General features: G+C 52.3%; 4 protein-coding genes across 4 annotated transcripts; 3 read left to right on the plus strand and 1 right to left on the minus strand.

Moving 5' to 3' along the window:
- Positions 1–6,138: 6,138 nt before the first annotated feature.
- Positions 6,139–7,428, plus strand: HRG_08585 (uncharacterized protein; the record flags this gene model as incomplete). The annotated part of the gene is made up of 1 exon (XM_044867056.1): positions 6,139–7,428. One exon carries the CDS (start codon positions 6,139–6,141, stop codon positions 7,426–7,428), a length of 1,290 nt encoding a protein of 429 aa, XP_044717943.1.
- Positions 7,429–7,803: 375 nt separating this feature from the next.
- Positions 7,804–9,776, plus strand: HRG_08586 (kinase; the record flags this gene model as incomplete). The annotated part of the gene is made up of 4 exons (XM_044867057.1): positions 7,804–8,036; positions 8,116–8,230; positions 8,884–9,185; positions 9,482–9,776. The coding sequence occupies 4 exons, from the start codon at positions 7,804–7,806 to the stop codon at positions 9,774–9,776; spliced, it is 945 nt and encodes a 314-aa protein (XP_044717944.1).
- A 2,302-nt stretch (positions 9,777–12,078) lies between these two features.
- HRG_08587 (transposase-like protein) lies at positions 12,079–13,228 on the plus strand (the record flags this gene model as incomplete). The annotated part of the gene is made up of 5 exons (XM_044867058.1): positions 12,079–12,103; positions 12,146–12,424; positions 12,555–13,028; positions 13,091–13,134; positions 13,199–13,228. 5 exons carry the CDS (start codon positions 12,079–12,081, stop codon positions 13,226–13,228), a joined length of 852 nt encoding a protein of 283 aa, XP_044717945.1.
- A 1,765-nt stretch (positions 13,229–14,993) lies between these two features.
- HRG_08588 (uncharacterized protein) lies at positions 14,994–15,548 on the minus strand (the record flags this gene model as incomplete). Its single annotated transcript, XM_044867059.1, has 1 exon — positions 14,994–15,548. One exon carries the CDS (start codon positions 15,546–15,548, stop codon positions 14,994–14,996), a length of 555 nt encoding a protein of 184 aa, XP_044717946.1.
- Positions 15,549–17,592: the final 2,044 nt, after the last annotated feature.

A 17,592-nucleotide genomic window follows, 5' to 3' on the forward strand; every position in this document is an offset into this window, starting at 1 on the left:
CATCTTTGCAAGGGAACTGGGAGCGGTTTCAACGTCCCCTGGTACCGTAACCGGGAGGTCTTGTTCCTCAGGCATCCGTGGCAATTGCGTGTGAATTGTTTCGTATCGGCGCTAAGCCTTGGCCACCAATAAGAGCGTGAAATGAGTTCGTATAGCTTGTTTTTCCCGGGGTGGCCTGATTCGACGCTGTCGTGGGCGAGTTGAGTGAGAAGGGTCCGTAGTTCGCCTGCGGGTACGTATAGCCTCTCTCGGAAATATAATCGGCCTTCGTTTATCATGCATTCCGATAGAGAAAAATCAATGTGACAAGTCTATTAGCGCTTCACAAGCTTTTCTTTGCAAGGATCAAGTCAATACGTCTTGATGTAGCGTGATTCGATGTAATTACCGTATACTTGAACTCGAAATCCACTAGATGCTTCTCGTATATCTTTTCACTTAGAGAAGCTAAATTAAGTGCGAAAATGCATAAACTTTATCCTACGACTCGTGTTCTACCGGGTTTGTTGTCCAATACAAAGCACGATGGGAAATTGATGCATTTTGCATATGAATGAGATGAAGTGGGATCGATGTCTCTCCAACTAAGCTATGACTGCCTCATCCTTATGTAGGAGGCAGCCAGGTCGGACTATCTAGGCGATCCGGCCGGTTTACAAGGCAGCCACATACCGATGCCTGTTCACACGGCTGCCTGTTTCACACGGCTGCCTGTTCACATGGCTGTGCGTGCGGCAGCCGGTGTCCTTGATGCTTGGTGCCGTGCCCAACGCTCCAGTGTGCGTAGGGACACGCAAAAACGCATCATAATGCCGGCCTCAAAAAGAAAACTCCACTGTCCTCAGTGACTGCCTCAACAAAGGCTACATGTCAGAACTTTCCGATCGTCCCTTTGCTTTGCTGTTGCGAACCACTCGCGGTCCCGTCGTCTGCCCGTGGAACTCATCCAGGGCCTTTGACGATATCTCTTCCTTCCTGACCCACTGATCATGCATGCTGCCCCATCCTTTCCAGTGGACCAAGTACTCCGTGACGGGCTTCCTGTTTCTTCAATCTTCCTGACCCGTACGTCCAGAAGCTTGTCAACTTCGTAGAATTCGCCTTCCTGGTCCGTAAAGTCCCTTGTGACTTCTACTGGTCCGGGGTGAGCTTCTTCAAAGCAGCCTTCGTGAGCTGGCTTGAGGTGGTGTATTGAGATCACTGGGTGGACCTTAATTTGCTCTGGAAGGTCAATTCACAGGCCAGGTCTCCAACCATCCTTCTGATCACAAAGGGGCCTTCCCGCTGTTGTGACCACTTCTTGGGTGGCCTGCCTGGCTGGTGATATCCCTGATGAAGCTTGAGATATACCTTGTCTCCAGCCTTGAGATGGATAGGTCGGTGTTTGGCATCGTACCAACGCTTGGCCTTCATCGCTGCAAGGTCCATAGCTAGGCTGGCCTGCTTACGCAAGGCTTCCTTGATGTAGGGCAATTCGTCTGCCTCTGCGCTGGCTGTGCGATCAACAGCCTCCAGGGGCCCTTTCAGGGGGAAACCGTACATTAGTTCATGGGCTGAGGTCTTCGTGCTGGTGTTGTAGGCTGTGTTTAGATGCCACTGCAGCGAAGGAATAAGGGTCTTCCAGTCAAGGTTGGGGTCCTCAATATAGGCCAGTCGCAACGCTGTTTCCACTGTTTGATTGCGCCGCTCGGCCAAGCCGTCCGCCTGCGGATGATATGCCGTTGTCATGCTGATTCTGGTGCCAAAGGCCTTCCAGAGCCCTTGCCAGAAAGCAGAGGTGAATTTGCGGTCTCTGTCACTGACTATCGTGCGCGGCATGCCCCAATCACATAGCATGAGCTGCCTAGCTAGGGAGGCTGCCCAGTCCTTGGCGCTATACTTTGCATTGCCTGGAATCAGTAGGCATCGCTTGCTAGCTAAGCAAGTGACTGTAAGTAATTGATTAAAGGCATTAAAGCCTTCAATATGCCAGGGTGAGCCCATAGCTGAGACGGCAGGCATGTCTGTGATGAAGTCCATTGCAATTGACTGCATTGGAAGCATCGGGGGTCGATTGGGCAGATAGCTTCCAGCAAGCTGTTGTCGATCAGTCTGTCCAAGGCAGCAAGCTTTGCACTTGGCGATGTGCTTTTCGCTTGCCAGAGACGTTCCTGATCGAATAGGTTTCCAACTCCTTGAGCATTCTCACAACGCCAAAGTGGTGCTTGTCGTCGTGTGCCATTTGCATCAATTCGTGCGTGAGGCTTGCGGGCACGCAGAGACGAACATATCCATCTTTTCCTTCGTGATATAACAGACCCTGGTCCACGAAAAGAATTCCTCTGCGCTTGATTTTCGCGATTTCCGGGGCCTAGAAGCTTTGACCGTGTTCTCACTGTCCTGGATCATTTGAAGGATCTTGCGATAATGGGTATCAGCCTGATAGCCTTCTGTGAATTTGATGCGGTATGCTGGATCCATGATGGCCTCAGACGCAAGGAGCACATCGTCAAGCGCTGTGTAGTCAGGTCGTTGTCGCTCGATCAATTGGTCGGTCTCAGGGGCTGACAGCCTGCTTAAGGCATCAGGGATGAAATTGATTTTCCTGGAAGATGATCAACCTGCAATTCGTACTGAGAGAGATAGATGGAGGCTACTACTAGCCGTCTGTTTGCTCTGTCCGTGCTTGAAGTGTCGAGGGAGGTCTTATTGACGATCTGCTGTGTGGCTGAATGGTCCGTAAGCACGATTAAGGGCTTCGTTGACGATTGGACCACTGTGCGCATCTTTTTGATAGCCCAGACTAGGCAGGCCACTTCTAATTCCGACGGACCATATGATCTCTCTGCGTTGGTGAGGGTGCGGCTGAGAAAAGCTATAGGTTGCATCGCTGTTGAGGAAATAGCTTGGCCAGGCTTCCATTCGTAACCTTCTTTAAGGTGGAAGTAGGTACAGGCAAATCCTCGTTGCAAGGACCCGTCAACTTGACAGAACAGTTGCCTGCTTGGGTCCATATGGTGGATCATCCTGCCGGAGGCTACTTCCTTTTGGATAGCTTCAAATGCCAACCGCTCCTTTTCACTAGGCTCGAATTTGGTGTTCCTCGCAAAGGCACGGCGTTTGTTGATGTTACCTTGCTGAATTTTGCCAATTTCTCGTCCTTGGGCTAGTAATTGAGTTTTCCGGTGCTGCAATGGCTCAATGAGGGCTCCATAATACGGTAAGAGATGCCGTAGGTAGCCTGTTGCTCCAATGTAGCTTTCAACGCAGATAGCTGGTCTGGAAATTCCAGCTTTGCAAAGGCTGCCAGCCTGTGTTCCGTTGTGCTCATTCAAAGGCATCAACGCGGAAGCCAGGAGCTGCACAGAGGATACCCAATCCAGCTTTTCTTTGGCGACATCGTGAGGTTAAAACGCTCGAATAGCTGGAAGATTTTGCTAAGGTGCTGTAAGTGCTCTTTTTCCGTTTTCGAATAGATCACAACGTCGTCAATAAACGCTCTGCAAAACCCCTTATATGGTCGAAGCACTCGATCCATATAGCGCTGGGCGTAGGCCGGGCTATTGCAGAAGCCAATTGGTGCAACAGTCAGTCTTTCCAGTCCTCTATGGCTCGTGAGGTAAAACGATCACGATGTTCGAGTTTGACTCGGAATTGGTGGTAAAGGACGATGCGTCGATTGCTGTGATGTACTGTGCGCCTCGAAGCTCTTGGATGATGTCTTCTTGCAATGGCAAGGGATAGCTGTCTGGCATGGTGACCTTATTAAGAGCTCGCAAATCGATGACGACCCTGCCCTTGGTTTCTCCTCGGGCTGTTCGCCACACAACGAAGACGGGGCTGCAAAGGGGTTGGCCGTGCACGTATTCCATGCGTCCTTGTGCGTGGAGCTTGTCATGGGTTTCATCAATGACCTGTTTGTCTCGTAATCCCTGAGGATAGGGGCGTTGAGCCACCTTGTGCGTGTGCCAATCCTTGATAAGGGGAACTGTGAGCTCGTGGCCTGCTTCGACTTGAGCTGTGCCCGAGTCTTTCCATAGTTTGGCGTGTTTTTCAACGAGGGCTTTGATCTTGGTCACGAAGCTGCCTTTTTGCGCATAGATGTGAATTCCGTCGTCAGTGCACACCTCTGGGAGCTCTGGCGTGCGTTGAACGTGCGTTTGATACGGAATTCGGGTCTCGGGGGCAAGGTCAGGAGTATCGGCTGTTGCTGCTGCACTAAGCTGGGTGCTTGTGACGTTGAGCTCCTTTCTTGTTGTTGACCAAGGCTGGCTGTCGTTGCTGGCTGCTGTTGTGTACGCGTACACAGCTTCTGATAAGCTTGAAATTGATTCTGCGGTTGCTGCTAGAACAGGGGCTTCCTCCGGGGTGAAGGTCCCGTCAGCTATTGCGATAACATCGTCTGAGAGGTGGAAGGTGCTGTTGATAGCAAGATCATACGATGCATGGCTCTGGGGAGCACTTTCAATCGTCATTGCAGAAGTTGCTGGGGCCAAGGCCGCTGTTGGAGCTGCTCTTGCCGCTGTGGCCATTGTCAAAGCTGTCAGAGCTGATTTCCATGAGGCTGCAGCGAAGTAGCCCGATTCCTCGCATTCTCTGATCTGCCCTAGGCGCTGTTTGCGGTTCACGATGATATCTTGGTTCGTAGTGTTCGTGAACATGACCGCCGGGACAGTGTTTCGGTCAACGAGAGCATGAGCGGCCAAGGGATGATTGGAATGAAAAGCGAAGGAACGGCCTTTAGGACTTCCTTCCAGCTAGCTGGGACTAGCATTGTCTTGCCTGCCGGGACCACGGTTTTCTGACGGCCTGAACGCGTCGGACTACCCCTTTATGAGGCTTATAGATGTTAAAAGGGATACCGAAGTCGTCGAGGAGGCCTATTTGAACGACTTCCTTGTCGTAGTGGATGTTTCAACATACGGCTTGAGGAAGGCATTGCCTAGCAAGGCTCCTGGTTCCACGGTAGTCACCCAAGCGGAACTGGTGAATTTAGCTATGCCGGCGCTGCTGCCGTCAGCCCTCTTTCCTTCTGCATAGAAGGAGAACGTGGCCCAGTCTGTGCAGCGGACACTGCCGCTGATGCCTGCAATTGGCGTTGGAGGCTTCTTCTCAATGGTGTGATCGAAGCTCTTGAGAAGCTTTCTGTCAATCAGGGGGTTGCCACATCCGGAATCCGCACAGACCTCGGTCTCTGGTCCTGTGGGAGCTGCCTTGATCTTGATGCGAAGATATGAGTAGCCGAAAGGGGCATTGTGCGATGGCGGCTCGAGCGGCTGTGGCTCGAGGATTTCCTGCGATAGCGCTCGCGACTGTTCCCAAAGATACTGGGCTTTCTGGGAGGAATTGGATTGTGCTGCTCTACGGCTTTATATGCCTCTCCATTTGCGTGGGCCTTGGGCTGTGACACGCAACCAGGAAGGTGCCTGAAGAGTGCATTGCGTGAGGGAAATCGGGCGTAGCATTTCCCACACAACGAAGGGTCGCCTCCTGCTGGAGCTGTTGAGCTGGTGAGGAACGAACGCGAAATAAGTGGGGTGTGGCACGGGTAGGTGGTGTGGCCCACTAGGTGGTGTTATGGACAAGGTACCAACGATAGCGCAGTGTTCTCACTGGCTAGGAATCTTGTAAGTGACCCGCTTGCTCCCTTCGCGCACTTAAAGGGATACGACTGCACGTGCCGCCTTCATTAGGGGCTCCGATGCGACAATTATGTTACTAGCAAATTAGGCTATGATAGAAGTCCTAGCAGTCTGGCCGGGTACAAATACTGCCCGCGGCTGATGGCGTATCTGACATGTAGCTACGTACTGTGGGCCCCGTGACCTGCTTGCTCCCTTAGCACACCCAAAGGGATGCACATTTTGCGGGGTCGGCGCTAGTTGCCGGGCGGTGAGCGCGTTCTGCCCGCTCACCAAGAATAGGGGTGCCCCAAGCTCATTTCACCCTTGCAGGACATGGCCGTGGCGCATGCAAGTAAGTAGCCAAGTTCCGCTCGGTCTATCGAAACTGCAACTCGCCTCTGAACTCCTATGCCTCTGTCGGCTGGGAAAGCAAGAAAGCACCAGTTTGGCTGTTGATTTGGCTGTTCATTGACGAACCAAGAGCAGAGAGGCCACTTCGCCGTCGGACCCCTTCGCCTTTGTCCAGCCGCGCGCAATGAAGTACAGCAAGCCGCAGGTTGCGCCGACGGTGCCCAAGTCTTCATCAGCAGCTTCCGCTGCCGGCGGCCACGAGCCGGCGGCCGCGACGGCGCCATCGCCTGCCGCAGGCGTTCGAGAGTCGTCCTTGCCCGCAGGAGCGGGAGCGGACGCCACCGCAGCAGCTACTGTCGGCGACAAGTCATCGCGGCAGGCTGTCTCTCACTACCCCAAGCGCAAGCGCGCCTGCCTGTATAACGACCTGAGCGAGAGCAAGATGGAGATTTCTCAGCCAGCGTCCACTCAGCTCATGGCCGTTCATCAAACCCGCTTTCCCACCAACCCTCTGCCGGGCACTCGCCCGACACGAATCCTTCTAGGATACTGGAAGCAATCTAGCGAGCCTGATTCAAGGGGTCGACATGCCGTGTATGGAGTACTTGGCCACGACGACAAGTTCCGAGTCAAGGTGGTACGAGAGACGAGAGACGGCCGCTTCGTGGATGGAAACTTCCCCTCGGGAGCTGGGGCTCTGTGGATTCCATACGAGGAGGTAGTCTTTGAGAACCACCTCAAGGCTCTCAACAAACAGGAAGTCAAGGAGTACTGCCGCATTCGGCAGAACCAGCTGGATCACGGCGAAATCGGTAGGAAGCGGATCGAAAACGAAACAAAGGCCGTTTATGAGGCCAAGACCCGAGCCAGAACTCCCATTAAACAGACCGGTGTCGCTATGCCGACTTTCAGCATCACCCGTTCTGCCAACGTGGACAGGGATCGGGCCAGCCCGAGAACAAGCTATGGCGGCGGCGAGCCTGGCCAGTCACGGCGAATCGATCTGCGAGCGGACGGATGGACGCCGCGCCAATTGCTCAACGAGAACGAGCTGAGCTCGTCTCAGCTTCGTCAGAGGCTCAACGTCATAGGACGCACCAGCACCTTAGCGCGTCGTGAGCTAGCCAGAGCTGAGGCCGCCCAGGATCGCGCCGACCGCCTTGCCCTAACCCGAGAACGTGCTTTCTCCGCCGCGGCTAACAATGCTGTCGCGACAGCGGCTCCCGCTTCAGCCATCAACGGACGGACACTTATTCACGAATCAGAGGATACGCAACACGTCAACAAGGTCTGGGCTCGCAAGGAGTCGTTTCGCATGATAGCCTATGCCGAGGACGCCAAGATGTACGACGACGTCAAGTATGAGCGGAAGTCGACCGGGCCATTTACGGGAAAGTTCGTGTCGCAGGGCACCATCATTCATATTGATGGCGAGGACTATGTCGAGTATCGTGTTCTGACCAAGCCATTCTGACGATGTGGCTAACAGACAGACCGACCGGCCAGAGCAGTCTGTCGGTTTGGGTAGTCTGAGATGATCTGACGATTGGTGTTCCTGTGATGGCATTGATCCGTTCCACCTTTTAGGTAGTACCTCATGCCTCGCTGGCCCCGAAAGCTCGCTATGACTTGACCAGAGTCATGGCAGGGTCTGCGGACCTCATGAGAGTGCCGTGCCGGCTGAGATTGATGATGAGAAACACCCCGGGCTCTTTCTGCATCTGGACGGCGAACCGCTTAGAACTGATTCCTCGGAGGCTATTCTCGTCGAGCAGGAGATCACAGGCGAGACGATTACTGCCAAGGACCTAGCTAAAGATGAGCATCCTTTGGCCTAGAGCCGGTAATGATGCGGAGGAGATCCCGGCAGACAGACCCGAAGGACCTTGTCGGTGCTGAAGCTCAGCGACAAATCGATCTCTTTGTCAGGCGAAAGAATGGGCAGCCGCCAGACGCCGCGCACGACTGGGGAGATGTTGGCGTGATCGGTGAACTCGAGGCGTCCAGCAACAACAAGAAGGCGACGCTTCTCCTGCTCGGCCGATACGTGCGGGATATTTTCTCCTGCCGACCAACACGCTGGTACGTTCATGCGTTTACAATCTGCGGGCGCGAAATGGAGATCTCAGATTTGGGTTTTTGACCGCTCGGGGTGTTACAGTCCTGGCGCGTTCGATATCCATGAGAAACCCGAACGGTTCTTACATGTGATCGCCGGCTACACAATGATGAATGATGGGGAACTGGGCTTGGACACATTTACAGAGCTGGATGGCGTCAGTCGCTTGATACGCATTGAACAGGACGAAGCCTCAAGTAGGACGAGGCTGCGGCTGGAATCGCAGCCTTTCACCCGTCAACGGGCAGTCGTCTGCCGTGGGACATCTTGCTATCCCACGAAGCCTTCGGACTCCGAGAATTGGAGTTATGTAGCGAAGTTTTCGTGGACGTCCGACCGGCGAAAGCCAGAGGCAGATCTTCTGAGATTGGCCCGCCAGAGAAGTCGAGGGCATTGCTGAGTTGATAAGCGATCGCCGCACAATCAGCATCGATGAAATGCGATCAGGCCTGAAATTCACGAGACCTTGCTCCTTTCGAAGTCTTGCAAGCACTGCGTCGAATTTTCCGCATTCTTTCTCCCGGTCTCAGCCTCCCAATGCCCTTTCTCGGTCATTCAGCAAGCTTCATGGCTTGAGCATCGATGACAAGCCGTTAAGGAAGCGAAACTTGGAGGTCGGTTGATGTCGGCCGGAAATCCTCTAAGCGATCAAGATCCAACAGCCAAAGGTCGAGCCAAGAGCAGGACGAGGTTACGTACGATGTTAAGGAAGATCAGGGGACGAGGCTGCTCGCTCCTAACAACGGACCTTATGATAATCGAGGCTTTCGATATCTAGTGATCTCCCCGGCAGGCCGACCGATCCACAAGTACGTAAAGATCTCGGAGCTCCTGGAGGCCCTTCGCGACGCGATGAAGGCACATAAGCCCCTATACCTCAAAGTCAACATCCTACACCGGGACATTTCCGAGAACAACATCATCATAACCGACTGCAAAGCAACTGGCCTCATGGGCATGCTGATCGACTTGGACCTTGCCAAGGAGCTGGGCAGCGGGCGCAGCGGGGCGCGATGTCGCACTGGCACGATGGAGTTCATGGCTATCGAGGTGCTGCGCGGGATCTCACACGCCTACCGACACGATTTGGAGTCGTTCTTTTATGTGCTCCTGTCACACACAGGATATCAGCCTCCAACAGGCTGACCCCTACCATCTACACTATGCCAAATACCCACACCAGCCATCAACATTATGCACACGTTGTAGGCCCCTACACTACATGATCAGATGCTTCTAGCATCTCCCAACCACTCCTTTATATCATCTATAAAGATGTTGCTCCTTTTCCTTCTAGATAGCTAAATCAAGAGTTCTTCCACTTCCTGATCTTCATGCTTGCTGCTGCTCTACACCTCGTGCGATAGCTCTGGCTGTGTGGTCGCCGTGGCTGGGAACTTGTGAACAGGGCAAGAGATCATCTTACAGACAACATGTTCACCGATTGGTACAATGGCAGCTTCCGGAAGATCGCGAGCGCCAAACGAGGGCATATGGATGCGAATGGATTTGAAGAAATCCTGGAGTTTCCCCAACCGGAGTTCGACTGTGTCAAGCCCTTTCGCAGAGAGTTGCGGAGCATCCTGTTTCCTTACAGTGACGGGCTTTTCATCGGGACACCAAAGGATCCAGAAGTTCTCTATGGGGCAACCATCGAAGCGTTTGACAAGGCTATTGATGACAATAACGCTATGGAAAGATAAGTTTGGGGTGTCCGCTGCTCAATCAGGTAGTGCTCATCATGTCTCTGTATCTATGTGCCATCGCAAGCCTGCGACGTGATCATACGTGGCTGCCCTGGCACTCGCAGCGGGCGACCCCATTTGGCTTGTTCTACTCAGGTGGGATCACTCCGCGCTGGATTTTGGCTTGTACAAGTTGCGTCAACGGTGCCACTCTTGGCCTTTATGATCGGTCGGCTCCTTTCTGGCCGGCGAATCGCACCTCAACATATTATGCTGCAGCAGCGCATCATTCATCCAGGCCACTTGATGTTTTCCCTCGCCCAAACCCTGTGGGCGTCAATATACTACTATTGGAAGAGACTCGTAGTCTCTAGAAGGTTCTATGATCATGTCGACGTTTGTCAGCTATGTCTATATAAGACCTAGCCTTCCACTCCTTCTGTAGCTAGGGATATCATATCAACAGATCATTCATTTCGTCTTTCCTAGTCTACGGGTGTGGACAACAGGTTATGACCCCTCGCGCTTCTACGATTCTACATAGGCTCTGAACGTGTGTTTCGGAACCAAACTTGGTCCACGGCAAGATGTCGCCTGGACATTTTCGCACCTCATACTGAGGCGATCTGAAGTTTTACTCAAGTCAAAATGACTGAATCTTCTTTACAACTTCCGAAAGTCCCTCTTCTCAAGGGAGAGTCGAACCTTGAAGAATGTAAGGACATCCTGTGGACCCTACAGAACGAGGACAATGGAAACGTGACCGGGCCAAGGCAGTGTTGCTAATAATATGACAATAAAGTAGTATACTGCAGTATATACAATACAATACGCGATTTCTCATATTGTACCAATACAATATGCTCGCCGTCATATTGTGACGATACAATATAGCGCCTTCCATACTGGCAATATATGGCTTGTATTGTTTGTATTGGTTGGTGGTCATTCGCCTTTCCGTTCCCCAATTCGCGCCAATATGATGACGCGTCAAAAAACACGCGTAAATATAAGCATGTTCTATGTATTGTTTTTCGTCTGGCGGACCTCCAGGACGTAAAAGTTTCCTATTGGCGCACGGAAACGCGTAAATGTGTGTGTGTGTGTTGTATTTTTCGTCCAGCGGCCTTTAGGCCGCTCAGGTCCCCGAGACGGGGCACAGGACGTGCTGAGCTAGACTATCTAGAATTCCTGCCACCGAAAGGCCACCCACCAGGGCCCCCGCGGCCAGTCCTCCCAGATGTCCATCCAGCATTTCATAGGCTCTAAAACGCGTAAATGTATGTATAAATCCAGACCTACAGGGTAGCGGCTCGCCGTCCAAACACTGTTTTCCTCCTCAACCCCGCTTTCCCACCCCAGGACTTACAAGCAATCTCGATGCCTCAACAACGCCTGCCTTTTGTTCAAACATCGCCGCGACGGGATTCGTCAATATCAGACGAATACTCGGAGATTTCCAGCCCACGGTTGCATGATCCAGATGAGACCCAAACCACTGAATGCCAATCGTCGCAACCTCGCACGGCCTCCATAAACCCTTCGGCCAAGCCAAGAACATCATGGGTCTTTTCTCATATGCCAGACGAGGACATAGAGACGAAATACTACAATCAGCGGACCGGAAAAGAAGAATGGCGCTGCAAACACTGTGACAAAACGTATTGCTGTTCCGGTGGAACTGCGGCCCCAGCCAAGCACCTTACGGATCCTCCTCCTGACGGTCACGGCCTCCCAAAGGCGCGCCACGAACAGCCAAAGTCACGAATATACGAACTATTCTCGAGATAGCTCGTGTTACGGCCAAAGAACATCCCCGAAAACGCCGTCGGCTCAACGATCAATCCGGAGACTCGATCGACCCAGACCAGCTCGAAGCTTTATACGTAAGGTTTATTACGTCCTGTTCTCTCCCATTTAGGCTTGTGGAATGCCCAGAATTCCGAGCATTCTTAGCCTACCTCAACGCCGATATCGATACTTGGCTTCCAGATACACACGAGACCATCAAGAAATGGATTATGCGGCAGTACGAAGGTCAGAAGGAGAAGGTCAAGCAGCGCATCCAGTCAGCAAAGTCAAAAATTCATATCAGCTGCGACCTATGGACTTCCCCCAACTCTTTGGCCATCTTAGGCGTAGTTGCTCATTACGTTGCAGAAGACAGTCAGTTGGAACACCATGTCTTGGCTTTGAAAGACATCGACAGTGAGCACGACGGATATCACCTGGCAAGGGCAATTTTGGAAGTGGTTGATGACTGGGGTTTGCTTCCAACCTTGGATATTTTGTGATGGACAATGCAGGCAATAACGATACAATGATGAGATCTCTTTCCTTGGTAAGTACGGCGCACTGTTTTTTCTGACTGGCCCTAACATTTACAGGCCTTCTACGTCGATATGACATTCGATACGATCCCAAATCTCACCGACTCCGCTGCCAAGGTCACATTATCAACCTTGCCGCCAAAGCTTTCCTCTTCGTTACCGATAATGAGAAGCTCAAAGACGACGAACGTGATGGGCATAATGTGACACTAAAAGAGATCGAGGCGTGGCGGAAAAGGGTCCCCTTGGCAAGCTCCACAACTTCGTGGTTTTCGTCCAAAGTAGTGTTCAGCGTCGCCAAAAGTTTCTGGCCATCAGCCATAATCGCAAGCTTGCGTGAGATAATGACACGAGGTGGAGTTCGTGGTACACCATGCTACGAGCGGCCTTGCATCTTAGAGGCGCAGTCGAGGATATTTCAACAAATGGGTGGAAGGAGATTGTGCCGGAGACGAGCTCTCTCTAGGGGGCTGGGTCATCCTCGAGAAGATCAAGTCTTTCTTGGAGAAGCTTAAAATGACGACAAAGGCCCTTGAGTCATCGTTTGCAACTCTTGACAATGTTCTCTTGGCTATGGACTTCGTATTGGCGCAATTCGAAGCAGGAAAAGAGGCACATATCGACGATCCGATTATGGCACCAATGTATAACTCGGGCTGGGCGAAGATGGATAAGTACTATTGTCTTACTGACGAATCGCCTGCCTACGTCGCTGCGATTGTGCTTCACCCTTCGCATAAATGGCACTACATACACGAAAACTGGAAGAAGGAGTGGGCTGACTCGTCAAAGAAGCTGATGGAGACACTGTGGGATGATTATAAACCTGTGGAGCCGCCTTCTCTATCTGAGGTTCCGTTGACGACCACGAACGAGTTCTTGAATTGGAGAAACAAGCACCTACAACCAGCACTTATCACAGACGAGTACGAGCGATATTGTAAGTCTGAACGGGTTTATGGGTTCACAAGCGCCCTCGCATGGTGGCTGGAGGAAACACAGCAAAAGAACTACCCATACCTGAGCAAAATGGCGGTGGATATACTGTCAATTCCGCAATGTCTGCTGAGCCCCAAAGACTCTTTTCTTGGGGCAAAATAACCATCACAGACCGTCGAAATCGACTTGGGAGTGATGTAATTCAGGCATTGGAGTGCTTGAAGTCATGGTTTGGGATACAGGATTTTCAAGGTGACGATATTTCAGCAACGACGGTTGAATAATGAGGGTCACGTGGGATATACGGGATATATTGTTTTACTGGCAATATATTGGGTCACTGGCAATACAATACAATATGGACCAATGCCATATTGCGCAATACAATACGCACCTCTTGACAATACAATAATATTGCGAGGGGTCCATATTGCCAATATACGTATTGTTTATATTATTAGCAACACTGGGCCAAGGTCATGCTAATCATCAAGGGGTCTATTTCGCCAGTCCAGAATACCCTTGAAGCAGCTGGATGGAGCCGATTCACGGAAAAGGATGCAAAAGCTCTCTACGAACTTATCCAACGAGCCATCCCGAAGGTCTCTGCGGATGCAACCGGAGTCTTGTGGCCAAGTTTGGCAGCATTAATCGCAAGACTTTTGACAGCCTGATGGCCTACCAGACCCGCATTCAGTATCTCAAGCTCCGAACAAAGGAGTTGAACTGCGGTTTTGACGACAAAGCCTGTTTATGGTTCACCATCAAAGGGCTTCGTGAAGTGTACCCCCAATGGTATACCTTCCTTGAGCGAGACATGAACAAAGGCACTTTGACATGGAAGAGTCTCATGACAGAGATGTATGCTGAAGCCAACAAAGAAAGGACCGCCATGGCCCTTCCCTCCAGCGCTGACCCCAATTCAAGTATCAAGTCAAGCATATCAAGTAAGTCAAGTAAGTTGACCATCCAATGTATTTCAAGTAAGTAAGTTTATTTCGCCTCAAACTTGATATAATTATAGAGAGGACACTGAGGATGACCCTGTGGCCAATTTTGACAAGATGGAAGAAGAGGTAGACGAGGAAGAATGTATACAGCAAGAATTGGCTGACGAGGGCCTCTCATAGCCACTAGCAGTGCCCGTAACTTAAAATTGAAAGAGGTGCGGTTCTTTTGCAACATCAATTGTGCGCGCCGAGATTGTATGTCAGGAGCGCGCGCAAAATTGGTAGGGGCGCGCTCTACCGCGATCAGCCACAGTCCCCGCTTTTTTGGTGGATGGATAGTAGAAAGTGGTGGATTGATAACTACCCCCCAACAATAGGCGATAAATAATCCAGACGCAGTTACGCCTTAAATACCACCAGCACCATGTTACACCAACGGCGGAAATGAGGCCATAGAGGATGGCGCATGACAGTGTGTCTTTGGATATTCTGCTTCTTTTTCTTGTCGGAGCAGCATGGCACCAAGGAATACACCTTCCATCCTGCGCTACCGACGATGAGCATCTGCAGGTGGAACATGACTTCCGACATGAGCCGGAACATTAACAACTCAAGTTCTCGCGCAGAAGCCCCGAGATCCCCTCGAACCTGAACCGGTTAGCTTCAGACTGGTTTCTGGCAAAGAAAAGCTGTGCAGGTGATCCCATCCTCTGAGAAGCTGGAGCGGGATTGCTTCGTTCGAGACCAAAGGGCGTGTTGCTATCCAGAGGAGCTTCTCAATCGATTCTAAAATGCGATGTGCATCCATGAACATGCCACCCACCATGCGTGAGCCTGCCAACGTGAGTGCAGCGTGAGGGACTATCCGCGCGGAGGGCATGATAAGCGTATCACCCGGTTCCAATACAATAGCGACAACGTTATCGGGAACCCAGTCGTCGCCTTCATCTGCGAATTTGACCATGTCGGATTCGTCCGTGCTTGTAGCGAAGATCCAAAGCTTTAAGCCCCACTCTTTACCATACCCATGTTCCATCTGGGCTATCGACATGGAATCCGGTAAAAGAATCTCGCTGGGCAAACAGCGAAAAGGTTAAGGAGCGGTCCAGGTCGACATATCTGGCTCCGACCATTGTGGCGTGGCCCCGTTTCCCGGCGATCGCTTGTCCAGTAAATCCTGCCTCTAGGCGTGAACTGATTGCCGGGAGGACACCGAACCGAGGCAGGTTGAGGAAGGCAGGGGCCGGCGGAGCTTGTCCAGAATATTTCAAGTTCAGTGGGTTTATTGGAAGTCGTCTGGCGTGAATGTCCGTCCCTTCTTTGATTCGCTTGATGACTGCGTCGACAGGCATGGGAACAGGGCTTTTGTCTGTAGTACTTGGGTCCTGGAAGTCCACGGTGCCACCTCCAAAATGATCGCCTAGAATCTCTAAGAACTGGTCGAGTCCCTGGCCCCATCTTCTCATTTGATGTGATCTCACCACCGTGGGTTTGCGCAAAATGAAGATTTGGTTCATGAGGCTCCCCATACCTTCCTCTGTAGCGTACCAAACCTCCGCGTTGTCGGCCATCGTTGATATGTGTCCGATTCGCGCGATCGGTATGTCGCGATCAGAGGGAAAGATTCGGTTAAGAAGTGCCAGGCTATTGTCCCACCTTGTATTGCTGGATCGAGAATCTTCCATGATCAGGCGTTCTCGAAGCAGATTTTGAATGAGAGAACCATACTTAGTGCGCATTCTGGCAGTGTCAATGCTCTCGCACGGCATTATAGGCTCGCCTTTCCTCTGCGTCGATGTTTCTGCACCAGCCCTCGCTGCTCAGAGCATGATGAATACGACCGCTGGCTGTCCAGCTCAGATTCGGAGAACGATCCCCTGCTTGCCGACCCTTTCCAAAATTGGTGGGCGAGGCGCACGGAGCATCCGCGGCTGTCACGCATGACTCTTGACTTGCTATTGATAGCTCCTATGCCGGCAGAGTGCGAACGTTTTTGGAGCGCACTCCTTCAGATCGTTGAAGGACAAAAGCTGCCGCTGTGAGGCGTGCAGTTATTGCACGGAGGCACGCCTAGTCCTGTTGTGAAGCCGGGGCGTGTTGCGGCATTGCGTGAATGGCCTAACTCTGTATGATAAAAGAGTATATGGACATTTAGCCAAAGCCAAATGCCAATTTCTGGACGTCGTCACGTGGTGTCTCTCGCTACGGTGTCCTCCGGTTCCCGAGGAGCAGATCAGATCATCGGGGTATGGTCAGATGCAGTTTCCCTAGGCCCGCTTCGCCCAAAACTGGACAAGGAAGATCGTCACGCGGGGCTGGTAGACAGATAAGATAGCACGGGTGCTGCTTCGTCCAATTCTTCGCGTGGACAGCGTCGTCCGGTTCCTGACATGGCAGATCGCTGATGTGGAGCTTGTGCGATGCAGTGGCAGGGGCGTACACCGTCCAATTCTCGGCGTGAATATCACTGTGACAGAAGCGTGCGTTGTCCCGTTCTTCGTGTGGACATTGAGCCGCAGCTGAATGTCGGTTTCTTGACGCCGTTTGGTGGCATCTCTCGCTACTGACGTGCCGATCACTGATGTGGAGCTTGTAAGCGGATGCATTGACAGGGGCCCGCTTCGTCCGATTCTTGACATGCAGATCACCGTTGTGGGAATACAGTGGCAGGGGCGTGCGCCGTCCGATTCTTTGCTTGGCATTGGGCAGCTACAGTACATGTCGGTTTCTCGACGTCGTTACGTGGTGGCGGCGTCCAGTTCCTGCCGTGCAGATCATTGTGGAGTGACAGGGGCCCGCTTCGTCCGATTCTTGCCGTGCAGATCACTAGTGCGGGGTCAGGTGCTGGCGCGCGTCCACAGGTGTGGCCATGTGATCCAGACGAGCAGATCACGCATGCGGATGCAAGTCCAAATTGGGAACAGCCACACGTCATCAGGCCCCCTTTCCGCTCCCTGTGCCCGATTTTTAGTCTCCCTGTGCACCTTACCGTATTAGGTAGAAGCATCGCGAATCGGCCAAGACTTGCATTTGTGTGTGCAACACACCAATTACTGTAGAAGGTGGTCACGGATTGTAGAGTCTTTGCGTTGAACATTATGAATTTGAAGCTATTCGCACATTTCCTCCATATCTTCTAGCCGCATTACAAGCTCATACGGCTGCCGCATTGCGTGGCCTCTTTTCCGCCGTGGTGAGCGTTCCCCCTTTCCTCTAACTGTAGCGTTACTTATCTGCGAAGCCGGGAGCGGCATAAATCCTCCTTCCACTGATGTAAGGGTGCTAGAAAGAGGGGTCGAGGACCCAAGGGTAAAGAGACGAGGGCGCTCGCGATGCCCCCGTTGAGACCCTCCTTGACGCGGCGGCCGCGGCGGCTCGTGATATTCGAAGGCCGAGGGTAGCCGCCGCATAAGTTGGGTGGCAGACTCTGAGCGCCGGAAAGTCTGCGGTTGCTGGTATGAGGTCGGCTGTGTAGGCGTTTGACGGATCACGATGTCGGCTTGTGGTGTTGACGCTGCTTGTGGTGTTGACACCGACCACGAAGCTATAGCCGGCCCAATGCCAAGGTAGTTGCCAATAGCCTCAAGCCGCGCAAGCACTGTCTGCAAGACTGGC

The sequence above is a fragment of the Hirsutella rhossiliensis genome, assembly GCF_020360975.1.
Source record: "Hirsutella rhossiliensis strain HR02 chromosome Unknown scaffold00010, whole genome shotgun sequence".
Taxonomy (NCBI): domain Eukaryota; kingdom Fungi; phylum Ascomycota; class Sordariomycetes; order Hypocreales; family Ophiocordycipitaceae; genus Hirsutella; species Hirsutella rhossiliensis.